We start from the raw sequence: 25,950 nt of genomic DNA, 5'->3' as shown, positions 1-25,950 counted from the left end.
CACACATTCAAGAAGGGCAGACACAGGCCGGTGCAGACAAGACTCTTATCTTCTCAGTGACAACTCCGGAAAGGGACACAGCGTGGGGGGTCGGGGTAGGACTCAGCAGCCACCAGTCTCGGCAGGCGGAAGACAGTTTCACTGCGGCACTGTGGGAGGAGACAGGGGGTGGAAACGCATGGCCCCCAGCCCCCTATGTCCCCTGGATTCACCTGACCAGCAGGGAGCCCAAGTCTCCCTCCGCCGCCCCGCGCCCGGCCCTCGTCTCTGGGGGGCGGTCAACCAGCATCATGGTGCCCGGGATTACTGTAGTTTGGACCCCAAATTGGGACCTTCTGATCAGGGATTGCTGAGCAGCGGCTGGTGACCAGCCGTCCTGGGAATCCCAAAGTAGGGATGTCTCTGGGCTGATCCCATAGTTGATAAAAGGGGACAGTGGAACATTAGAGATGGGGTCCTCCTGGAAGGGCAGTGGTCTAGAAGGACAGACAGGACGTGCCCCGACAGTGGTCTCTCTGAGCCCTTGCTAAGGGTCTGCAGCCGCTTCTGTCTGCTGGGCTGTCCTCAGGGCCTGGGGGCGTCACAGTCCAGGAGGGACTTGGGAAGCCCCTATTAACATCACCCACCTCTGAGGGACATAGTTAGTGGCCTCCCCACCAAGCTGATGCTTGATGGACTGAAGCCCAAAGTGGAGGAGGCGAGGAAGAGTGTGCAGGGTAGAGGGAACAGCATGTGCAAAGTCCCAGGGGCAGGAGAGGGCATGGCCAGTTTGTGCAACCGCCAGCCGCTTGGTGTGGCTGGAACAGTGTGGAGGGAAACAGGGTCTGTGAGGCTGGAGAGGGGCCAGGGTTGGGGCTGGATGAAGGACCATGACCCCAGGCTGAGGGGCTCCCGGGGAGGCTGTGAGCAGGGCTGGGGCAGGTCAACTCTGGATAGAGAGCCCTGTGGGGGCTGGAGTGGAGGGAGAGACAGAGGCGAGGAGGCCGGGTGAGAGTTCGGGAGGAAGAGGACCAAGGAGGCTGGGCTGGCACTGTGGGGCAGAGGCAGGGACAGGAGGGGCGCAGCTAGGGGACAGGCTGTGGAGGGGAGGCATTTTTTCTGGGCTCCCACAGCACCCACTCCTCTGCCACGACCCATGTTTCTTTCAACGCCAACCCCACACATCTCCCCAGGTCGGCCCGGGCTCACTGGGGCCTCCATGATCGTTTTCTAAGCTCTTCCGGCCCCCCTTCACACCTTCTGTGTCCTTTCACAAAGCTGGGACCCCCACCCAGGCCGGGTCAGAGCTCCCCGCACCCCACGCCTCCAGCGCCCCGTGCCGCCTTCACTGCATCGAGCCTGTGGGGCCTAATCCAGCTCCCAGTCACAGTCCTAAAGGGCCGCCCGGCTCGGAGCCCAGCCCAGCCCAGCCCATCACGGGCCTCTGGGAGCTCTCAAGGGCTCGAAGGCCGGGTGGAGTGCCGGCCGCGCATCCTCACCTCGGACTTCCAGCTTGCACTCAGCCAGCGCCTCCCCCAGCTCGTTGACCGCCCGGCAGGAGTAAGTCCCGGCGTCGAAGGGGGACGGGCGGCGGATGTTCAGCGTCAGGACCCCCTGGTAGTTGGTCATCAGGAACTTTGGGTCTTCGCGGATTTCCATGTTGTTCTTCATCCAGACCACCTTTGGCTGTTGATGGGAGCGGGAGAGGAGGCCAGCTCAGAGAGGGACCCCTGGGGGATGGCCAAACGGGCCTGGGGAGGCAGGTTTGGATGTTCCTTTTGGCTGTGTCACCGCCTCATTTGAGCTGGATGAGCTAGGACTAGTCACTGCTCTTCTCTGACCCTCAGTCTCTTCTTCTGTAAAAGCAGGCTGATAATCTCTACTTGGCAGGGTAGCGGGGAGGGCTCCCCATTGCTGTCAGAATGAAGAGCTCCATCCTCGTTGCAGCCCTCAGGGCCCTACATGATTTGACCTCCTTTCTCCTCTGCCCTCACCTCCCACCCCCTCCCTCCGTCTGCACCAACCACACGGGCACCTTGCTGTTCCCCAGACAGACCAGCAGACTCCCTCTTCCAATGTTGCTCTTCCTTCCTCTTTTCACCATCGGCACTTGCCTCTGTTCAGGCCTCACACGTCACTTCCCAGCCCCCAGGCTGTGGCGGGAATGCCTAGTTCCCCCTCCCAACGGCCTGCTCTTCTCTCACACAGGTGCCACCCTTTTTCATTGTACCCTCATTCATGTGATTAGTGCCAGGCTCCCCCAACATACAGAAATTCTTGTCTGATTCACCCAGCAGATAGAAAGCCTCTGACAATGTGTGTTGAAAGAATAAACGTAGTGAATGAGTGATGTAAATAGCAAAGTGAATGAATGATGTAAATATGCAAATAGAGTGAATGAGTGATGTAAATATGCAAACAGAGTGAATGAGTGATGTAAATATGCAAACAGAGTGAATGAATGAACTAAGTGAACAGATGGGGAGGTGAATGAATGAGTGAATGAGTGAAGTTTGTGAACAAAGCAGACAGATGGAGATGGAGGAGCTGAACGAACGAATGAACCCACAGTACACCCCAGGGGCTGAAGCTTAAAGCTGGGAATTAGACCAGAAGTCGGCAAACTTTGCAAAGGGCCAGGGAGTCGCTATTTTAGGCTTTGCAGCCCGTGGTCCCCTCCCCGCGGACAGTACGCAAGCGAGTGCGCACAGCCGTGTTCCAATAAAACTTTATTGAGAGACTCAGGTGGCGGGCGGGTCTGGCCTGGAGTTTGCCGACCCCTGGTCAGATGGCAGTCTGGAGACTGGACGGGGCGGGAAGACGCCGGGGAGCCCTGGAGGTGTAGACGACCCCCCTCCCCCGCAAAGGTTGCCAGTGCCCAGGGAGGTGAGAGTGTCAGGATCTGAGACTGGGGCTCTGGTTCGAGCGGGAGGGAGACAGGAAGTGGGTTAAAAGGGAGCAGATCCCCTAAGAGAGGAGAGAGAACTCGGGAGGAAAGGCGGAGTGGCCAGGAGGAGGGGGCGTCATCTGGGCGAAGGTTTCCCTCCAGGGTTGCACACACACACACACACGTGCACACACACACACGCATGCGCACGGCACCTTTGGGTGGCCTCTGACGGCGCAGTTGAGAGCCGCGGCGTAGCCAGCCACGACCACGCGGTCGGGCAGAGGCGTCAGGAACTTGGGGGCCATTCGGAAGTCGTGCTCCTTGTACTCAAAGGGTTTGAAGGTGATTCCTGGGGGAGGGGAGATGCACTGTAGGTGACCAAGCTCATGTGTCCCCTCCTCCATCACCAGGTGCCATCAGCTCGGAGTCTGGGGGTGTGGGGGGCAGAGGAGGGGAGGCAAGGTCGAACCCCAGCCCTGAGGGGGGCCCGCGGAGGCAGGTGGTGAGACCTGTCTTGACGATCCGGGCCGTGTTCTTGGACACGCCCGGCAAGTCGCTGAGACCGCAGAAGTTCTCGCTGTACACGCGGAAATAGTACTCGTTACCCATGATGAGGTCGGACACGGTACAGCAGGTGTGCCGGTTGTGTTCATAGACGGTGAACCACTCCTAGAGTCGGGGACACGGACACGAGAGGGACCGGGGGTGAGGAAATACACCCATGTGTGTGCCACGCTCGGAAAGCCCGCCAATCCCAGCAGCGCCGTTCACAGCGGCCGGGAGGCAGGCACAGCCCAATCGTCCACCCGTGGATGAATGGAGAAGCAGAAGGCGGTCGGTCCCACCATGGAGTATTACTCAGCCATGAAAAAGGAATGAAGGCCTGATACGTGTGACAGTGTGGAGGAGTCCAGAAAACTACGCTGACAGAAGCCAGACACAGAAGGCCACATCCTGTAGGATCCCACTTATGTGAAATGTCCCGAACAGGCAAATCCATAGAGACAGGAAGCCATCAGTGAGACTCGTGGTGGCCTGGGGCTGGGTGGGAGGGAATGGGGGTGACTGCTTAATGGCTATGGGTTTCCTTTTGGGGTGATGCAAATGTCTTGGTACCGGAGACAGCTGGTGGTTGACAACATCGGGGATGTGCTTTTTGTTAATGTTGGTGCCATTGAGTCGATTCCGACTCCTGGGACGCTGTGCACAGCAGAGCGGAACCCTGCCTGGTCCTCCTGCGCCATCCTCGCCCCTTCTTGATCAGACAACGCTCTGCTGCTATTCACAGGGTTTTCATGGCCAATTTTTCGGAAGTGAGTGGCCAGGTCCCTGTTCCTGCTCTGTCTTAGTCTGGAAGCTCCACTGAAGCCCGTCCGCCATGGGGGACCCTGCTGGTGTCTGAAATCCCTGTGGCACAGCTTCCAGTGTCACAGCAACACGCAGCCGCTACAGTGTGACGACCAACAGAGGGGTGGTGTGGTCCCCCGACTGGGAAACGCACCCGGGCCTCGGCGGTGAGAGCGCCCAATCTTAACCACTAGACCCCCAGGGCTGCCTGGGAATGTCTAAAATGCCATTAAATGCCGCTTTAAAATGGTGAACGCTTAATTTTCTTATGTGAATTCTACCTCAATAAAAAAAAGAAGAGAGAAAAAGAAAACCCACCACGTGCCAAATCTCAGCCCCGAGGCCTCCCTCTCTCCCCCCAGCTCACCCCAATCTCTGGGCGCCTCGGTTTCCCCAGCTGTGAAATGGGAACAGCAGTGCTGGCTCTGCGCATCGGGCCAGCTTGTCTGCCCCCAGCCCCGGGTGCCCCGGGGTCTCACCATGGTTTTCTTGTCGGCTTTCTGGACTAAATAGCCCGTGATCTCACTGTTCCCGTCATCCTTGGGGGGCTGCCACTCCACCAGCGCGTTGGTGCCCCACACCTCCTTCACCATCACGTGCTCCGGCGGGCCTGCCTTTTCTGGAAGGGGTGGGGGGCGGTGGGTACAGGCCAGCCCAAGGATCCCTAAAAGTCCAGGTCCTCGCCCCATGCCCACCCCCCCCGCCCCCCCCTCCAATTCTGGTATCTCTTAGGCCTTGTCCCTGACTCCCTTTTCCTCACCTTTTGGCCCCATCCCAGTCTCTCCTCTTTCCCTGCATCCTGGGCCGCCAGCATCCTGCCTCGCCTCCCACCCCGCGTTCCCTCATTGCCACCTCACCCATCCCCGCCCCTCCCTCCCGTCTGCGCACCCACAACCCGGATGCGGATGGTGGCTGTGTCCTTCATGTTCTCGATCTGCACGCTCAGCTCGTACTCCCCCGAGTCGGAGCGGGCCGCCTCGCGCACGAAGAACACGGTGTCGAAGTCACTGGTGCGCACGTGCACGCGGGAGGTGTCCACAGGTGCCCCGCCCTTGGTCCACACCACCTGCGGCCGCGGCTTTCCCTGCACGGGGGCAGCGGGGGTCGGGGGAGAGGTCAGCAGGGTCTCCCGTGGCAGGGACTGACCCCTCGACCCCTGACCCCCGACCCCAGCTCTGCGCACCTGGAAGGGGATGACGAGGTTAAGATGCTCTCCCACTTTGCGGACGTAAGTCTCGCGGAGATGGCGCGGGAGCCGGATCTTGGGTTGCTCTGAGGGCACGAAGTGGGGTGCTCAGCACGGGGCTTGGGGGGCACGCGAGGGAAGGACAGAGACCAGCGCGACGAGGTCGTCAGAGGACGGCTGAATGTGACACGCAAAGGGCAGGGCCGGATGACACCAAGTTGGTCTTTAGGACAACACGGTCGGGGCTCAGGGGCCACTCACCCACAATCTCCCGGATGGTGACCGGCTGGGTCAGGGTGGCCGGCTGGCTGCGCCCCGCGATGTTGACCCCAACCACCCGGAAGACGATTTTCGCTCCCGTGGGGAGGTTCTTGACGGTGAAGCCACAGCGCTCAACGGGCTCCGTGTTGGCCGGGATCCACTCGTCGGCTGCGAGAGACAAGCGATGCTGTGGGCCTTCCCTCCGGCCCCTCCCAGGACTCCCTCGGCTCCATGTCCCTTCCCTCAGCGAGCGAGAGGCAGCTGACACTTACTAAGCGCTTACTAGGACCAGGTTCACAAGATGGCACACATTAGCTCTACTTCCCACCTCCGCCCCGTGTCACCCTCATCTTAGGAGGAAATCGAGGCTCAGAGAGGGTGAGGAACTCGGGGCGCCTCCTGGGATTCCCCGCCTCGGTGACAGGCGCCCTTCCATCTTGGGTTTATCACTGGGGGTCGGGGGTCGGTGAACCGATATGGGTCAGACCAACAATCAACAGGGTGAACTCTAACCAAGCGGGGTCTGAGACATCAGGGCGGCGCTGCCACAGAGTGGGGAGGGGTCAGCAAGGGTGGGAATGGGGTAAAGGGGACTAGGAAGAGAAAGAGGGAAGGGGCTGAGCGGGGTCCGACCGTCCGTCGTGTCCACGCATTGCCACATGCAGTCATCACGGTGCCCTGTTGGGATGGGAGCTGTCTTCGCCAGTTTTAGCTGGAGAAACGGAGGCTCAGGGACTTGCCCGAGGCCACACAGTTAGAAAGTGCAGAGGCAGGACAGGAACCTATATCTGTGTCACTTTAAGACCTGGGGTACGGTGTCGAGGTGATCACGTCTGTCTTCCCAGTGAGACGACCGTGTCGGAGGTATCCCCATAGCCGTGGCACTGGGCCTGGCACGGAGTCAGTGCTCAACACGTTTGTTCCATGGAAGATGGAGAGTTGGATGTGTGGAAATATGCACGGGTGGATGGACAGACAGATAGATGGACAGACGGATGGATGGACGGACAGCTGGAGAGACAATAGACAGATGGCTGGATGGTCATATAGGGAAATGGATGGATGGAAAGAAGGGAGGGAGGGAGGGAAGTGGGAAGAAAGATGGCAGTGAAGAGGTAAAGATATGGATGAAATAAATGTTACTGGGTGGATGGATAGTTAGATGATCCAAAAGATTTTCAGATGGATAGAGAGATGGTGGGATGGATGACTGGGTGGGCAAGTGGATGGGAGAAAGGAAGGAAGGAAGGGGGGAGAGAAGGAGGGAAGGAGGAAAGAAGAGAAGGAAGGAGGAAGGGAAAGAAGGAAGGAGAGAAGGAAAGAGAGGAGAGAGGGAGGGAGAAACAAAAGGGCAACGCAAAGGAAGGGAAAAAGGAAGGAAGGAAAGATGGATGGATGGATGGAAGTATGGATGGATGGATGGATGGATGGATGGATGGAAGGATGGATGGATGGATGGATGGATGGAAGGATGGATGGATGGATGGATGGATGGATGGAAGGATGGATGGATGGATGGATGGATGGAAGGATGGATGGATGGATGGATGGATGGATGGATGGATGGATGGAAGGATGGATGGATGGATGGATGGATGGATGGATGGATGGAAGATGGATGGATGGATGGATGGATGGATGGATGGATGGATGGAAGTATGGATGGATGGATGGATGGATGGATGGATGGAAGGATGGATGGATGGATGGATGGATGGATGGAAGGATGGATGGATGGATGGATGGATGGATGGATGGAAGGAAGGATGGATGGATGGATGGATGGATGGATGAATGGATGGATGGAAGAATGGATGGATGGATGGATGGATGGATGGATGGATGGATGAATGGATGGATAGAAGGATGGATGGATGGATGGATGAGAGGAAGAAGGGATACAGGTAGCAGATAAATACAAGGATGGAAAGATAGATGGATGGATGAAAAGGTGTTGCTGTATGGAGGATGAGAGTAGGGGAAGGTGGAAGGCAGGAAGGGAGAGAAGGAGGGAGGGAGGGAGAGAAGGGGAGAGGGAGGGAGAGAGGACACGCTGGTCACTGGGGGCCTAGCTTGACCCATCCCATCCCAGGGGTTCATGCAAGTGCAGACAGAACAAGGGCAGCCCACCGCACCAGAGACCTCTCTGCGCTGCCCTGATGCAGTCCCCTGATGGGACCCCCCCTGGGGCTCTGTGTGAGCCTCTGCCCCCACCGGGCCCGACAGGGTCACTCACAGCCCTCCACGCAGTACTCCACCAGGTAGCCGTCGATGCCACCTGCCCCAATCTTATCCGGGGGCCTCCACTTGAGGGTGGTGGTGGTGTCTGTCACATCCTCCACCATCAGGTGCTGGGGTTCACTCGTGGGCGCTGTAAGGACCCAGGGAAAGGGGAGGTGGGGGTAAGTGAGGGGTCAGTGGTCACAGGGAGGGGCTGGGGTCACAGGTCAGGAAAGGGATCACAGGTCAACGAGCAAGGACATGTCATCATGGGTCATTAAGACAAGATGTCAAGCGAAGTGAGGTCTCCAGGGGCGGGGACAGGTGTTAGTCTGGTAGGTCAGAGGTCAATGAAGTATTCAGGCAACAGCACGGAGTCTAGGATCACTGAGCTCAGCAGTGATGCACTAGGTCAGGAAGAGGTCAGGAGGATGGGTAGGGCTGGGGGTCAAAGGCCAGGGTGTAGGGTCAGAGATCAGTGACAGGCAGGATGCGGGTGGGAGGTGAGTGGGGGCTTGGCGAGGGTGCAGAGGGGCCTCACCAATGGGCATGAAGGGCTTGGTGTTGACGCTGGGCTGGGAAACGCCGATGGCGTTGACAGCGAAGACGCGCATCTCGTAGAGGACACCCTCGATCATGTTGGTGGACTCGTAAGTCAACTCCGTGAAGACCTCGAAGTTCAGCTTCATCCAGCGCTGAGAGCCCTTCTTCTTCCGCTCCAGAAGGTACCCTGGCCACCCCCGGGCACGGAGGAGCGGGCGCTCAGGGCGAGGTCGCGGAGGGGGGCGGCCGGTCAGTCGGGGCGGGGGGGGTCATATCAAAAAGTCACATGGCCCAAAGAGGCCATGGATCTTGGGTTGATCTCAAAGGCACAGAGCAGTCAGAGGTCACCCGTCATGGGGTCAGGGATCAAGAAGGGTCACAGGTCCTGGGTTGGGGTCAGGGGTCACAGAAAATCCCAGGCTATTTGGCCAAAGTGAAGATTCCTGGCTCGTCAGGGAGCAAAGAAGGATGGAGAAGACCAAAGGGATCGCGAGATCTCAAAGACAGAAACCAGGTCTCAGGGGAGTCATCAAGGATGCTAAGGACTCTCAGAGGTCAAGGAGAAGTCAGAGGGCAGGAGAGGTCAGAGGTTATGGGGACTCCGGCACACAGGCACTCACCGGTAAGCGGCTGCCCCCCGTCATACTTGGGTGGCTCCCAGACAAGAACGGCCCAGTCCTCTCCAACCGAGGTGACACGCACAGCCTCTGGGGGGTCTGGGACATCTGGGGGGGAGGCAGGAGAGTCAGGGGGCCCCTCACGGCCTCCAGGAACCACCCCCAGCTCAGCCCCCCGCGGCTCGCTCTGCTCACCCACAACCCGCAAGAAGATGGAGGCCACGTCCTCGCCGGCCGGGTTGGTGACCTTGATGGTGTAGCGGCCCTCGTCCCCTCGCTCGGCACTCTCGATCAGGAAGCTGCTGCTGCCCTCCCGCTGCTCGATGCGGACCCTGCCCTCGGTGGCCAAGAACACCTGGACACAGCAACCAAATGGCCTTGCACAACCTCTCCCCAAACCCAGACCTGCCTCTGCCTCTCCCCTGCTCAAAGATCTCCATGTCCCTCCGTCACCCCACAACCCCACAACGCACAAGGCCCTGGACCCATGCAACGCCCTGACCACTCTTCTCTGCTATACTCTGACTCATTCTTTAGGACCTGCCCAGAAGTTGCCTCCTCCAGGAAGCCCTCTTGGATGCCCCCAGCTGAAAGTGATGCCCCATCCCCTGAATTCTCATAGTGTCCAGTACCTCCCTTTATCTCAGCCCCCATCACCCTGGACTGTGACTCTTTGGGCACGTGTCTGCCTCTCTCCAAAAGGGGAGGCTCCTGAAGGCGGGGGCTGTGTCTGATTCACGGCTGTATCCTCAGTGCCGGCGCACAGAGCCTGGCAGAGAGGAAAGCTCGGGGGGTGTTTGCTGAGGGAGGAATGAAGGAAGATGGAGTCAAGTCTATCCGTGTCACAGAAGAGGAAATGGAAGCCCAGAGGAGAGAAGAAAAATTGAACTATTCCAGGGCCTGGAATATACGAGGTGAAAATATTTGTTGGATGGATGGATGGATAGGTGGGTGGATGGATGAGTGGATAGGTGGGTGGATGGATGGATAGGTTGGTGGCTGGCTGGCTGGATAGATGGATGGATGGGTAGGTGGGTGGATGGATGGATGGATAGATGGATGGGTAGGTGGGTGGATGGATGAATGCATGCATGGATAACAGGATTGATTGATGGATAAATGGACAAATTGATTAATTACTGGAAGAATGGATGGCTCGACGAATTAAGTAATCTCTAAATTAACTGATGAATAGAAAGATGAATGAGTTGATGGATAGTTGGATTGGTTGGTTGGTTGATTAATGGATTAATGGATGGATGGATAGATGAATGGATGGAGCACCCACCATGTCCTAGGCCAGAACCATGTGATGGACAAATACAATCTCCAATCTTCAAAACAACCCCCTGAAGAAGGAATCATAATCCTCATTGTACAGACAATGAAACTCAAGCTCAGAGAGGGAAAGCAACTTGCCTAAAGTCACCCAGAAGAGCTGAGAGGGAAAAGTCAGGGCATAGGGCATGTCCCACCATACCTGATCCTCCTTCAGCCAGGTGGCGACGGGAAGGGGCTCCCCTGTGATGGACACGTCCAGCCTCAGCTTGTTTCCAGCCACAACCACAATCGCATTTTCTGAGGTCTTCCCTGAGCAGTCCAGGTGGATCTTTGGTGGCTCTGGTGGAAGAGCAGAGATTCTGGGCAACTTGAGAGAGGGCAGCTGGGCCCTCCCAATCCCCTCCAGAGGCTCTGCCAGGAAGCAGGGTTCAGCAGCCATAGAGAACCAGGAGCCCAAGCCTCAGACTCCCTCAGATCCAAGGGTCCAGGCACCCAGCCCCTCCTCCCTCAGACGAGGAGTCCAGGCCCCAGCCCCTCCTCCCTCAGACGAGGAGTCCAGGCCCCAGCCCCTCCTCCCTCAGACCCAGGGGTCCAGCCCCAGCCCCTCCTCCCTCAGACCCAGGAGTCCAGGCCCCCAGCCCCTCCTCCCTCAGACCCAGGGGTCCAGACCCCCAGCCCCTCCTCCCTCAGACCCGGGAGTCCAGCCCCAGCCCCTCGTCCCTCAGACCCGGGAGTCCAGCCCCAGCCCCTCCTCCCTCAGACCCAGGAGTCCAGGCCCCCAGCCCCTCCTCCCTCAGACCCAGGACCCAGGGTACCACAGCAGCCCCCGGTGCTTACCTTGCTTAGGGACATACTCCACCTTGATTTCTGGAGGACAAAGAAAACCAACAGTTAGTTCTAAATTGAGCCAGCCACTTATCCCACCCTCACAGCCCAGAGGTGGGAGGGAGGGTCTGGCATCACCAGGGGACCCGGGGGGCTGGGGGTGGATTCAGGTCCATGACTGTCCCTCCTCCCACGTGCCCTGCACACGGACGCGCTTCAGCGTACACAGTGCTCTCTGCCTCATCTTCTCATCTGAGTCCACCCATGGTCAGCAGGTGCCTGCTGCCACTGCCAGTGTACAGCCAGGGAACTTTAACCCTGAAGGGGGGAATCCAGGCCCTGGGGTCCAGGAGGGTGGGGCTGTGGTCCCCGCGGGAAGAGGAAGGGGTCTCCTCACCCAGGAAGTTGAGCTTGGCCGAGAGGGACAGGGCATAGCCATCGGGCACAAACATGTAGTCTCCTTCATCCTCAGGGCGGACGTCATCGATCACCAACTTGTGGACCCTAAGGGGTTGGGGGGACAGGGCGGGGGTCAGGCGAGGTCGCCCCGGGGACCACAACGGAGAAGTACCCTCCTCAGTGCAATGGACATGCCTGCGCTCACCATTTTATTCTGGGCTTTGGAATGCTACGGCCTGGGTTTAAATCTAGCTTTGCCACTTGCTAGCTGTGTGACTTTGAGCAATTTACTTAACCTCTCTGTGCCTCAGTTTCTTCACTGATAAAACAGAGGTAATGATGACCATCTACACCAGGGCTGCTGTCAAGCATTTAGAAGGTTCTCTGGCACATAGTAAGTGTCCTATAAGCGTTAAGAGTTGTTCTCATCATTATTGACACCACCAGCAGCCAGGTTCCTTACATGGAACCCAGAGGAAGCCTACACTCCGCCAGGAGCTGTTGTCAGGAAACCCACAGGGACACAATGTCCTGTGGCATCGTGGAGGCTGCCTGCTGCCACAGGTGACCGAGTGTTTATCCCAGGTGGCCGTGTGCTCCCTGCTGAGTTCCAGCCCCTCGTCTCCCTAGCTAGATCCCCGCTCCGGAGTTGACTGCCACATGACTATGCCAGGAGGTCACATGGACCAGAGCAGAGGCAGCCTGGTGAACAAGCAGAGAAAGATCTGCAGAGCTGACATTCTACTGACCACAGAGGCACGAGGAAGGCCATTCTAGACCACCCAGCCCCCAGCCAACCCGCGGACTCATGATTAAATAGATCCTTGTTCTTTTTTTTTCTTTGGTCAGGAAGTTTGGCCCTGAGCTAACATCTGTGCCAATCTTCCTCTCTTTTGTATGTGGGACACCACCATAGTGTACCTTGATGAGTGGTGTGTAGGTCCGTGTCTGGGATCCAAACCCACAAACCCCGGGCCGCCAAAACAGAACATGTGAACTTAACCACTACACCACCAGGCCGGCCCTAAATCCTTGTTCTTTGAAACCACTTAGTCTTGGGATGGTTGTTACGCAGCTATAGCTAACTGATACACATGCCCCGCCCCCGGCCACCCCCACAGCCAGCTCCGCACCTCCCAATGTGGGAGATGGTGATCCTCTTGCTGGGCCGCACCTCGACCCCATTCTTGTACCACTTGCCCGTCACCTTCTCATCCGACACCTCGCACTTGAACTCGGCCTGTTCTGAGGCCTTCACTGTCAGATCCGCGATGTCCTGCAGGACCTCCAGCTGTTTCTCTGCATGAGGAGAGAAGGGGATGAGGCCGTCACAACTCTAGTCAGTCCACAAATATTTGCAAGCACCCACTATGTGCTAAGCACTGTTCCAGGCCCTGGGGATACAGCCGTGAACAACCTGGAAACTATCCACTGGACTTGTGGAGCTCACATTCTACCGGGGAGACAGTGAACGGAAAAACACATCAACATACAACAAGAGGGGACGATGAGGCCTGAGGGAGGGCAGGGAAGAACCCGGGGGAGGACTCAGGAGTCCCCAAGGTATGGGGCACAGCATGTGCAAAGGCCCTGGGGAGGAAAGCAGGCTTGTTGGCGTAGGAAACAGCAAGCAGACCAGCAGGGAGGGAGCAAGGCAGACGCGGTTGGAGATGAAATGGGCGGGGGCAGATGGGCCCAGATCACGGACCTCATGGGCCACGGGGAGGACTTGGCGTTGCCCTGAGTGAGGCAGGAAGATGGGTTGAGAAGACGGCTGGGATCTGACTTCCACTTTAAAAAATTTGTATTTTTTAAATAAAATAATGCATTTACGTGGTTTAAAAAATAACATGATAAGAGGATTTAGATAGAGAGGGAGAAATCTCCACCCACAGGCAGCTTCCATCCAGCCTGGAGCTCTCAACGCAAATGTGTGTATATGCTTCCTTTCTCCCCTTCTTCCTTCCCTCCCTCCCGCCTTCCTTCCTCTCTTTTCCCTCTTTTAAAAATAGTAGCATATGTGCTTTTTCCCCTAACAATACATCTTGGAAATCCTTCCATATGAGTAAATTAAAAACTGTCCTTTTTTATAGCTACCTATGGATGTAGCATAATTTATTTGGCCCATAAATGTCTTGGGAACTTTTTTTTTACTTTTTATATTTAAAGAGTTAGAAACTCACAGGAGTTTGCAGAAAGAGTGCATAGGATCCCATGTCCCCCGATGGTGACATCTTACGTAACTGTCGTCCAATATCAAACCAGGAAACTGACCATTACAGGAAATTGACAACACAGGAAATTGTCCAGTACTGTGAACTATGTGCTCAGTTTTCACCATCAGACTCACATTTTACAAGGGTTACTCTGGCTGGGGTGTGTGAACAAGGTAGGGGCAGGCGTGGAAACACAGCAACCAGTGAAGAGACTACTGCAACAGTCCAGGCACAAGGGGATGCAGACCTGGGCTAGGTGAGGGCAATGGAGGTGGGGAGAGGGGTCTGATTCAGGCTCCCCTTTGAAGGTGGAGCCACCAGGACTTGCCGGTGAATTGAAGATAGAGTGTGAGGCAAAGAGAAGAGACAACTTCAGGATTTGGGGCCTGGGCAACCCTGGGCTGCAAGGAGAGGCATAAGCAGTGCGGCCCCTGCCCCACCCGGAGGCCCCGTACCTTCCACGATGAGATCGGCCTCACATTGGCCGCCGTTGGTCATGACCCGGTAGCGACCCTTATCCTCCAGGGTCACCTCGGAGTAGATGAGAATATGACGCTTCCCATCCTTCTTGAAGCGGTACTGGGCCTTATAGGAATCCTCCCGCGTCATTTCCACGCCGTCCTTCATCCTGGGTGGAGGGGACGTGAAGGGGGAAGTGAGGGGCCCGTACAGCCCCGGGTCTGGATGTCAGAAAGTGAGTCAGGGACCAGAGAGACAGTCCTGAGCAGGGGTCAGGGGTCAGAAGGGAGGTCACAGGACAGGGGAGAGATTAAGGTTGGCAGAGGCATCTGGAGCGGATGGGCCACAGGTGGTGGTCAGGAGACAAAAAGAGGAGGAGGAGGTCACAGGCCATAGGGAGATGCCTCAAGGTTCCGGTTGGAGGTCAGGGGACACAAAAAGAGGTCATAGGAAGAGGTGAGAGCATGAAGTCCTGGGGTCACAGAGAGATGTCAACTATCGTGGCCTCTGTAAAGGGCACTTCCCTGCCTGGGACATTCCTCCTTCCCCATTTTACTTCTAATTCCTCTCATTCAAATCTCAGCTCAAGGGTCACCTACTCCAGGGAGGCTTCTGTGACCTCCTGAGTCCCTTCGTCCTATTAGAAAGCAATTACAGCATCAGTTACTGATCCTCTGAAATACTTGTCAAAATAGAACTTTCACATTTCCTTGTGTGATGGCTTGACTAACGTCTATCTCCATCTCCTATACACACACTCCTCAGCAACTTACCAGATTATAAACTCCACAAGGGCAGGCGCCATGTTGATAGAGTCTCTCCCCATTTTATCTCCAATATGTAGAAGAGTGTCACCACACATTGGGTGCTCAATAAGTATTTGTTGGAAGGGTAAATAGATATAGGGATGGACGAATGGATGAGTAGTTGGTTGGGTGAGTGGGTGGGTGGATAGATGGATGGATGGGTGGATGTATGGATGGACGGATGGATGGGTGGATGGATGGGCGGGTAGATGGGTGGGTGGGTGGGTGGATGGATGGATGGATGGATGGATGGATGGGTGGATGGATGGGTGGATGGGTGGGTGGATGGGTGGGTGGATGGATGGATGGATGGATGGATGGGTGGATGGATGGGTGGATGGATGGGTGGATGGGTGGGTGGATGGGTGGGTGGATGGATGGATGGATGGATGGATGGGTGGATGGATGGATGGATGGATGGGCGGGTAGATGGGTGGGTGGGTGGGTGGATGGGTGGATGGATGGATGGATGGATGGGTAGATGGGTGGGTGGATGGGTGGGTGGATGGGTGGGTGGATGGATGGATGGATGGATGGATGGATGGATGGGTGGATGGATGGGTGGATGGATGGGTGGATGGATGGATGGATGGGTGGGTGGATGGGTGGGTGGATGGATGGGTGGATGGATGGGTGGATGGATGGATGGATGGATGGATGGATGGGTGGATGGATGGGTAGATGGATGGGTAGATGGATGGGTGGATGGATGGATGGATGGGTGGATGAATCAATGGGATGGATGGGTGGACGGATGGGTGGATGGATGAAAGTATGGATGGGTGGATGGGTGGATGGATGGATGGATGGATGGATACATGAGTGGATGGACCAAAGGATGGATAATTGATTAAATGGATGAATAAATAATTTAATGAATCTGAGATAGTAGGAATTAGGAGAAGGATCCCAAAGAGAATGGGATGGGTAGAGGTCAGAAGTTCTAGAAAGAGGTCATGGGTGAAGGTCAGGATTTATAGAGAAAGGCTGAGGTTTCCTGGTGACTGGTGGGTAAAGGTCCGAAATTTCCAAGAGAGGTCATAAAGATCAGGGCTGAGGCAAAGAAGCTGTGGGCACCTCTGTCAGGGATCAAGAGTCACTTACCACATGACCTGGGCACCCTCTTCTGACACCTCCACTGACATTTCCACCCGGTCGCCCACAAACACCTGCTGGTCCTCGAGGGGTGTGATAATCAGGACCGGAGGTTCTGTGGGGCATGGGGGAACAGGAGGTCAGGAGTTTCATGACCCCTCCAGAGCCCCACTCCCCAAGCTCAGGCCCAAATCCCGGCCTCACCTCTGACAAAGAGCTCGGTGAAACACTTCTCGTCTTTGACGACGACCTCATAAGCAGCATCATCCGCCAGCGTGCACTTGTTGATGGTGAGAATCCGCTTCTTACCCACATTCTCAAACACGTACCTGGTGCAGAAATCTCAGCTCAGCCCAGGGCACGGAGAAGCTCCTAGCCCTGGGGCAGACTCGTCCACCAGTTCCCAGGGTAAGTCACTCCCTTTCAAAGCCAAATTGTGCAGGAGGGGATAGACGGTCCAAGTTCTAGTATTTAAATGACCACAGCGGAAATGCTATCTGTCCACCCATACCCATCTTCTCCTTCCATTTAGTCGTGGCACACAGCTACCCACCGAGAGAACTACACTTCCCAGCCTCCTTTGCAGCTGGGTTGGCCACACCACTGAGCTGCGACCAATGGAGTGTGAGTGGATGTGAGGTGCGTAACTGTCAGTCATCTGCGACTTTGAGTTGCTTGCTCTGGATTCCCTCCTTCCCACTTCCTGTCCCCCAGACATAGCCTCAACCACGCAGAGGAGGACAATGCCACAAGAAACGATGTCGCCAAAAATACGGAAACTGGATCCCCGAAAAATCTCTACCAGGAGAGGCAGCCCACCAGCCTCGATCAGCTAGAAATACATTTCTCTCCAACTTAATGCGTTCTGGGGACTCTGTTACAGCAACTTAACCTATACTTTAACTGACCTAAGTTTTTATCTCCTCTAAAATGCTCATGATGATAAATTTAGAAAACACAGCAAAGAAAAAAAAATAATAAAAATAGAACCCATCCATAGCCGTCCCACCAAGAGATACTCCTGCAAACATTTTGGCCTCTGTTTCTCCCACCTTTTTCTTTCTACATATGTAGATTAACATTCTTCGAAGCAGAAATGGGAACTATGCCTCTGCACATAACAATAATCTCAAACAGCTTCCCGTGTTAGTATGTGTTTTAGAATATCTTTTTTAGTGACTTCACAGCACCTTCGTTTAGTATGGAACTGTACATTTTGCTTGTTTTCCTTTTTTTTTTTTAAAGATTTTATTTTTCCTTTTTCTCCCCAAAGCCCCCCAGTACATAGTTGTAAATATATTTTAGTTGTGGGTCCTTCTAGTTGTGGTACGTGGGACGCCGCCTCAGCGTGGCCTGATGAGCGGTGCCATATCTGCGCCCAGGATTTGAACCGGTGAAACCCTGGGCTGCCGAAGCGGAGCGCGCGAACTTAACCACTTGGCCATGGGACCAGCCCCTGTTTTCCATTTTTCAAGACAATAGCAAAGGCTTCCATGAAGAAGCTTGCAGGTAAATATGCATAATCGTGCTAATTCCCTTAAACACCTAGAACCGCGCAGCCTAAAGGCGTTTTAATACACCGCCTTTTGAGATTTAGCAACTTACGTTCCCACCAGCAACATCTGTGCACCCGCTTCCCTGTCTTCTCCAGCTCTGGGTTTTATCATTTTGTAAAGTTTTTGAGCACTTGGAGAGCAGAAAGACTGTTGTTCTGATTTGCATTATTATATTACGAGGATGATTTGCAAGGTCGGGTGTACTTCACAGTGTGTTGGCCCTTTGGGTTTCCTCTCAACCGAATTCCTATTTTTCATTGCCTTTGTGTTTGTCATTGTCTTTGTCTGTTATTCTACTGAGGTGCGCGCCCTTTTCACGTGGGTGAGGGACGTGGGTCTCCTCTGGGTTAGGGGTGGCAGCCTTATTCCCGGGCGCTCTCTCTCTGGGACTCAGATCTCCCCCACCCAGGGACGGGCCCCCACACGTACTTGCTGCTTGGTTTGATCTCCTGGCCGTTCTTGAACCACTTGAGGGGGAGGTCTGGGTCACTGATCTCCACCACCAACTTGATCTTGTTGCCCTTGTCCACCTGGTAGGCTGGATCCAGCTTCTTCGTGAAGGCTACAGATGGAGGGGTGCGGGAGCGACAGAGCTGTGAGGTTCTCGCCGCCCTGGTCATTCCCAGGGCTGTCAAGTCTCCCTCCCGAGCCCACGGGCTCTCCAAGGTCAAGGTCAGAGAGCCTCCTATGACCTTGGAAGTCCCCGAGAGCAGGGCTCTATCACTCCTCAGACTGGGACCTCCGAAAGACAGGTCCAGGGTCCAAACACTGAACACCCATGATGCTAGGGTCCTCGCGGGATGGGCCCACCTCCCCTCAGACCGGCGCTGACCTGCGCTCTTCTTGACCTCCACCTTGGCCTTCTTGAGCCGCTTCAGCATGCCCCGGAGGTCGGTGATGCCGTACTGGAAGGCAATCCTCTCGTACTCGCTCTTCTTTGCCCCTTTCAGGAGCTCCCAAACCTCAGGAGGGATGCCCAGGTCATCATCATCTTTCTTCTTCTTCTTGTTCTCCTCCTCAACCACCTCCCTGAGGGTGGGAGAGCAGGCTGGGCCACCACGGGGTGAGGAGGTGAGGGTCTCCCTCTGCCTTCTCCACCCACCTGCCGTGTCGCTTTCTTTCTCAGAGGCTGCTGCTGCCCCTTCTTCTCTCCCACCTGGACCATCGCCCCAGCCGCCTCCCTGGCCTCCTGGCCTCCATCCAGCCTCTCCCTCTCCAATCTATTCCAGACGTGGCCCCAGAGGGATATTTCTGACCCCCACAGCAGATGCCATCCCTTCCCCATTCAAAACTCTCCCATGGCTCCCCATTGCCCTCCGGAGGAAGCCCCAGCAACTCGGCCTGGCAATCACGACCCCACCCACCATCCCATCGCGACCTCCACAACCAAACCATGCTACTCGCCTTTTCCTGAACACTCCAGGCTCTCCCCTGCCGCCCAGCCCTTGTATAAAATATCTCCCTGCCCTACGACCCCTCCCCACCTTCTCTTCCTGACAGATTCCTCTTCATCCTATAAGCCCTAGTACCAAAGTTCCCTCCTCCGTGCAGCCCCCACCCTTCCGGGCAATGAACTGCCCTCACTCTGGGCTCTCACAAGGCGCCCGTGGGACCCTCTCTCAGACCACACTAAACAGTCTTGGTCTGTGTCCATGTCTGCTGGATCAGACCCATCTTCCCAAGGCAATGAGCGACTCAACGTCGGGGGCCCATCAAACTTCTCTCTGTCCCCCGATCTCAGCCCAGGGCCTGGTAGACGGGAGGCCTCAGAAGATGTTTCATGAGTGCGAGAGTGAATGGATCTCTGGAAAGAAGGAAGGAAGGGAAGGGGACAAAGGGAGGATAGATGATGGAGGAATTTGGGGACATACGAATATTTGGACCGAAGTACAGAGCATTGGGTGCGGAATTGATAAATAGGTGGGCGGAGGGTCAATGGACGGCTAGGGTGATGGATGCATGGGCCAATGGATGGGTGGGTTGGTGAGGGATAGGCGGCATGAAGATAGGTGGATGGGTTGATGGAGGATGGCTGGGTCAGTGGATGGTTTGGTGGCAAACGGTTGGGTGGGCACTTGGGTGAAAATGTTAATGGGAGTTGGCCAGACAGGTGGCTGGCTGGGTAAAGACGAACAGATGAATCTACTAGTAAATAGGTTGTCGGGGACTTGGTTGCAGGGCTAGATGAGCGAGCAGAAGGATGGATAGGCGGACCAGCAGACAATAAATAACTGAATGAATGGACAAGTATCGTGTTGAACAATATGAAATTGCCAATATCCAATCATTTTTGACCTACAGAAGAGCAATTTCACATCAACCAATCTAACAGAGCTGTCTGGGTAGATGGGTGTGTCCCTGGAGAGATGAACAGTGGATCGAGGAACGCCTGGCTGGATGGGTGCGTGGACGAGCAGATGAGAGGGTGGGACGTTGGACTCAGTTGGGAGAGAGATGCAGGTACAGATGGCTGCACAAGCGGGAAGGTGGACGGCTGGGAGACGGATGGGTGGTGGGAAGGTTGGACAGACAGGTGCCTCGATAGGTGGGGAAGTGGACAATGGAGTGAGTGGGTGAAGGATGAACGACTGGGTTAATGAACGGGAGGCTGAGTGTAATGGCAGATGGGTGGATGGACAAGTGGGAAGACGGTGGGTAGATGAATGGATATGTAGGTAGATGGCTGAGCAAATGGACAGGAAGGTGGATGGATCATAGATGGATAAAGAGGTAGCTGGTTGGATGGATGCATGAGTGGACCGACTGCTGGATGGGTGGACAAGTGGATGGGTGGTTGGGTGGGTGAATAACTGGGTGAACTGGAATCTGAGTGGACAGGGAAATGGAGGTGAGGATGATGGATTAAAGGGTGGGTAGGTAGATGGATTGGTGGACAGAAAGTTGCTTGGGTGTGGGTGGATGGGTGAATGGGTGGACGGACAGATGGCTGGGTGGGCGGGGAATGGGTAGATGGAGAAGGAGTAAGCAGGGAGTCCTGGGATGGCAGTGGGGTCTCCCCCACCAGCCTCCTCCTCGCTGAGCCCCCAGCTCCCCTCTCGGTGCCAGGCAGGGTGGGCTCACCTTTTCCTCAACAGGCCGCTGAAATCCAGCTCGCCCGCGTCTTTCATCTTCCCTTCACCCCTGTGGCCATGGAGAGGAGGCGTGAACCCCACGGAGGTCTGGACACTCAGACTCACCTTGGGTCCCCACTCCGTGCCTTCCCCGATCCCCCCTCCTCCCACTGCTCCTCCTCCCACGGGAGGCCCTCCCATGATCCTTGGCACCAGGAGACCCCCTCCCTCTCCCCACGGTCCAGGGTCACTTACGAACGCTTGAAACTCTCTAGACTCTGCCCAGAGGAGTCCTGACGGGGTGCTGGGGAGAGGTGACAGGGGAAGAAGGGTGAGCGGGAGGCAAGGAGGAGTCGAAACCCAAGAGCATCCCTCCAGGCCTGCACAACCTCCCCCAAGACCCCCGGTTCTCCACCTCTTGGGACAGCACACCCTCTCACTTGGGCCTGAACACGCTTACTTCTAGACTCATTCCCCTGCCAGCTGTGCACCACTCTCTCTCAGCAGCCTATACCCCTCACACCTGGGCCAGCACGCCCTTCTCCCCAGGCCTGGGCAACCTCATTCCCTGTGCCCTCCATGTTTAAGGCCTCACACATCCTGGGCTGCAAACCCCCGGAGCCTATACACCCTCCATCTGGATTTCTTTCCCCAAAGACCTGTGCTGGCCTCGTCCCCACATCTGTCTGCTCGCCTACGCCTGGCTGGTACATAGTCCCCGGATCCCAGCCCCGCACCCCAGGCCCCCACCCCCACCAACGCACCCTCCACATCGATGTTGAAGCCACAGCTGTCAGAGAAGTCCTTGGCCTTGACCTCCAGGCGGTAATCCCCACGGTCCCCAAGGACCACCTTCCCAATGTGCAGCTCCAAGGTGTACACCTGCGGGCCAGCGCCAGGGCTGTGGGGGCACGCGACCACCCCCCAGCACCACCCCACCTCCCCAAGAGCCCACCCCACAGCTCGTTCTTCGAGTCCTCACCCCTGCCCCACGGGAGGGGCCAGCTGTCTCTTCCCATGCCTGGACAGTCTTGACCCCTGGGGGCCCACATCCCTGACCCCTGAGATCTTTCTGGGAGTGCATGGGCAGTGCCCAACTGCACCTTGCCCTGACCCGACATTCTCCCCTCCTGCCCAGCACAACCTCTACTGAGCAGCCCCGCACAACCTCCACCCATGGAGCCCCCATTGTCCATCTACAGGGCTCCAGGCCCGCAGTCTCGCCTCAGGCAATAGGCCTTCTGAGAAGCAGGGCCCGTACAGCCTCCAGCCCTGGCCCCCATGCCCCCACGTCCCCACAGGGTCCTCACATTGCTGGCAGGGTCGTGGGACTCCTTGAAGGTGAATCGGGCCCCGCTCTTGCTGCCCAGCTCTAGCCACTTCCCCTTGATCCACTTGAAGGTTGGTTTGCCCTGGAGCTCCTTTCCGTTCACCTTGGCCACGATCACCGTGTCCTTTCCTGGGTGGGAGGTGGGAGGTGTGGGACGGGAGGGAGGGGCCGGACAGGAACCTTTAGACTCCGCAGAGAGAACTGTGAAGTTGGAACTCCCAGCCCCTCCTCCCTGAGACCCAGGAGACCAGCCCCAGCCCCTCCTCCCTCAGACCCAGGAGTCCAGGCCCCAGCCCCTCCTCCCTCAGACTCAGGAGTCCAGCCCCAGCCCCTCCTCCCTCAGACCCAGGAGTCCAGCCCCAGCCCCTCCTCCCTCAGACTCAGGAGTCCAGCCCCAGCCCCTCCTCCCTCAGACTCAGGAGTCTGGCCCCCACCCTCTCCTCCCTCAGACCCCCCTCACCATTCTCCACAGACACAGAGTCTGGTTTCTTCAGGAAAATGCCAGTGGGCTCCTCAGCAGTGGGAGACTGGTCCTCAGGAGGGGCTTCTGCTCAGGAGACAGAATTAGGGAGTCTGAGGCAGTCTGGGGAGGGGGCCACAGGCCACTTTGGGGGCGGGGCTTAGAGCTAGCGAGGGACTCTGCTCAAAAGCCATAGGGCATGGGGTGAAGTGGCTTTTCCTGACCTGAGAAAGACCGCACATCACCCAGGCAGCTGCATGACCATGGCCAGGCTCCCCCACCCCTTTGGGCCTCAGTTTCCTCATCTGTGAAGTGGAGGGTGGTGGACTGGGCGGTCTGGAATGGGGCTTTGGGGTATGAGGGGTGTAAAGATGGACTGGGGCATTCAGAGCTGGGCAGGAAGCCGTGATGAATCAGCCAGTTGCTGGGGGCTTGAGGGCCAGGCCGAGGGGCTGGGCTCTGTCCTGGGGGCACTGGGGAGCCATGCGGGGCTGTGAGCAGGGGAGCGGCGGGTCAGCTCTGGAGCTGTGGGGAGAAAGGATAAAGGGGAAAGAGCAGGGAGGGTGCAGAGAGGTGAGGGGAGCCAGGGGGATCAGGTGGCAAGTTCTGCAGAGCCCACCTGAACGCCATCTCACCTTTGGGGGGCTCTGCAGGAGCCTCCTTGGGGGGGGCTTCCTTGGGAGCTGGTTTGGCAGCATCTTTCTTTTCGGGGGCCTTTTTGGCCGCTGAGAGGTAGACATTCATAGTTGAGCATGCGCTTAGTGCCCTCCTCCCTCAGACCCAGAGGTCCAGGCCCCCAGCCCCTCCTCCCTCAGACCCAGGAGTCTGGGTCCCAGCCCCTCCTCCCTCAGACCCAGAGGTCCAGGCCCCCAGCCCCTCCTCCCTCAGACCCAGGAGTCTGGGTCCCCAGCCCCTCCTCCCTCAGACCCAGAGGTCCAGCCCCCAGCCCCTCCTCCCTCAGACCCAGGAGTCCAGCCCCAGCCCCTCCTCCCTCAGACCCAGGAGTCCAGGCCCCCAGCCCCTCCTCCCTCAGACTCAGGAGTCCAGCTCCCAGCCCCTCCTCCCTCAGACCCAGGAGTCCAGGCCCCCAGCCCCTCCTCCCTCAGACCCGGGAGTCCAGGCCCCCAGCCCCTCCTCCCTCAGACGCAGGAGTCTTGCCCATGCAGACGTAAATTTATCTCCAATCCCGAGAATCTGTGTGATCAGATTTCCCCTTGCCTCTTTCCCCAGACAGGCCATGCCCCTGCCACCCAGGCCACCAGGCCCTGACCTTTTGGGTTCTGGGGGTATAATTAGCTCTTCCTCTGGGCTGGAAACTGGACACCTTGTGCTGACCACAGCATCTTTCATCTATTCTGTCTTCTGGCTCCCGGCCCTCCAGGGCTCCAGCTACACCAAGGGGCTGGACTCCCACCCCAGAGCCTGGTTGGCCTGGTGCCAGCAGACTGGACACCCCAGAAGGAGGAGTCCTCCTGGGGCTGTGTCTCTCCTGTTCACTCCCGCATAGAGGGAAAGCCCCCACCTCATATAAAGAAATGCTCCCCAGTCCGACTGAAAGAAGGGCCCCCAAACTGCAAATAAAGAAAGGTGCTCCGGCCCCTAGATGGAGATGGTCCCCTAATTCCTACCTGGGGAAGCCTCAGTTCCCATAGAAACAAGATGCCCTCATCCTTGGACAGAGAAGAGCTCTGCTCACCACGCAGACAGGAACCCCTCACCTCTACACACACCAGGGCCCCATTCTCCTATAGAGAATCGCCCCAATCCTCAGGGAAGTGGCTCCGGTCCCCTCCCAGCTGCCCCCATCCCCAAATGTGGAGGACCCTAATCGCCACGCAAAGACTCCCCAATCTACATCCACAGGACTCCCATCCCCATGGAGAAAAAGGGACTCAAATTCACAGAGAATGTCCATCTGCACCCATAGATGGCCCTCAACTCCCTACAGAGAAAGGAATGCCCTAGCGGCACAGGGAAGGGGACCCCCCACCCCAACACAAGGAAGGAACCCCTCCCCGCACAGAGAAGGCACCGCATCCTCCCAAACCCACAAAGAGAGGGGCCCCTGGTCCCCCACTCGGAAAAGAGGATGCATCTCCACATAGGGAGGGAGACCGGAAAGCCACCTGGTTTTGCCTCAGGCATGTCGGCGGACCTCCTCCCGCTCCTCTGACCGCAGCTGTGTCCTGCTGGGCCCTGGGGAGGACAGGTGGGCCCCCAGGGGGAGCCCTTTAAGGAGGCCAGAGACTCCCAGGAGGCTCTGGGAGGCATCGGATGTGCCTCCCCACCCTCCCCTGCCGCCCCACATTCCACCCTCGTGTTCTAAAGGGCGAGAAATAACAGCTGGACAAGGCGGTGGCTGGATGCCAGGTCCCCTAGGAGGAGGGGGCTGGGGTTCCCACACCTGGGTCTGAGGGAGGAGGGGCTGGGGGCCTGGACTCCTGGGTCTGGGGGCAGAAGGGACCTGGGGCCCAGATTTTGGGTCCTGGAGGAAGGAGAAGGATGAAGGCCTGGACTCCTAGGTCCTAGGAGGAGGGACGGCCAGGGGCTGGGGTCTAGAAAGGGTGAGAGCTGGGAGCCAGAATTCCGGCCTGGGGGGAGGGGAGGGAAGACGGGGTCTAGAAAGCCATTCTTAGCATCTGCAAGTCAGGAGTTTTCGGGAAACCAGAGCCGGGAGGGAGGGTCCGGTTTCCCAGCGTAGGCAGGACGGCTGCGGGGGGAAGGAGGTCTCCGTGCCCGCCGGCAGGGCACTGGGGCTCGGGGACTCCGGAGGCCAGCGCCCGGGCGTGGGCACACCCGAAGGCCTGGGGCCCCGGCCACCTAGGACCCCAGGCTGGCCGCCTCCTCTCCTGGGACCGCGCCTGGCCCGCTCGCCGCGGCGGTTCCCGGAGCGGGCGCGGCGGGCACCAGACGCGGGGGAGGGGCGGGTGCCCCCCGCGGGGGCGGGCGGGGAGGCCGGGAAGGCCCTGGAGGGCTGCCCGGACGTTGGCGCCCTTCCCGGCAGGGGGACCTGTGGCTTTCTGAATGGGGGTGGTGGAGGCTGGACGCCGGGTCGAGGAGGCGAAGGAGGTAGGGGGAGGGGATGGGGGCGGAGAGGGTCTTGCGTACACCAGGTGATGTGGGGAGGAGGGCGGGGAAGCGCTCGGGGGGCTTGGGGTGACGGCGAAGACGGTGTTGGGGGGGGGGGAGTAATGAAGGGTGAAGGAGCCGGTGGTAGGGAAGACAAGTCCCTCCGGGTTTTCTTCCTTCCCAGCTCCCCCCTCCGCCTTTTCCAAAAGCCCCTTAGAGCCGGAAACTGTCCCGCCTCCAGGGGGCGCCAAGCCAACCCGGAGGCAGCCTCCGCGTGACGTCACGGGTTGCCAGGCAGACTGCCGCGCCGCTCCGGGAGCCCAGCGAGGCGGTGGACCCG

General features: G+C 57.5%; 1 protein-coding gene across 1 annotated transcript; it reads right to left on the bottom strand.

Annotated features, from left to right (window-relative positions):
• Positions 1 to 31: 31 nt before the first annotated feature.
• Positions 32 to 25,433, bottom strand: MYBPC2 (myosin binding protein C2). Its single transcript, XM_070633226.1, has 28 exons — positions 24,668 to 25,433; positions 23,177 to 23,266; positions 22,542 to 22,628; positions 22,062 to 22,210; positions 21,516 to 21,633; positions 21,007 to 21,055; positions 20,762 to 20,821; positions 18,513 to 18,709; positions 18,110 to 18,242; positions 16,329 to 16,453; positions 16,134 to 16,239; positions 14,220 to 14,392; positions 12,682 to 12,847; positions 11,547 to 11,653; positions 11,162 to 11,191; positions 10,524 to 10,663; positions 9,239 to 9,398; positions 9,047 to 9,151; positions 8,425 to 8,613; positions 7,900 to 8,034; positions 5,664 to 5,831; positions 5,400 to 5,488; positions 5,105 to 5,300; positions 4,696 to 4,835; positions 3,379 to 3,538; positions 3,082 to 3,218; positions 1,479 to 1,665; positions 32 to 149 (listed from the first exon to the last, which is right to left on the bottom strand). Exons 1-28 carry the CDS (start codon positions 24,810 to 24,812, stop codon positions 139 to 141), a joined length of 3,552 nt encoding a protein of 1,183 aa, XP_070489327.1. The 5' UTR covers positions 24,813 to 25,433; the 3' UTR covers positions 32 to 138.
• Positions 25,434 to 25,950: the final 517 nt, after the last annotated feature.

The sequence above is a fragment of the Equus przewalskii genome, chromosome 9 (assembly GCF_037783145.1).
Source record: "Equus przewalskii isolate Varuska chromosome 9, EquPr2, whole genome shotgun sequence".
NCBI classification, from domain to species: Eukaryota; Metazoa; Chordata; class Mammalia; order Perissodactyla; family Equidae; genus Equus; species Equus przewalskii.
Note: the sequence above shows the minus strand (reverse complement) of the source record. Positions and strands in the feature narration are given on the sequence as shown.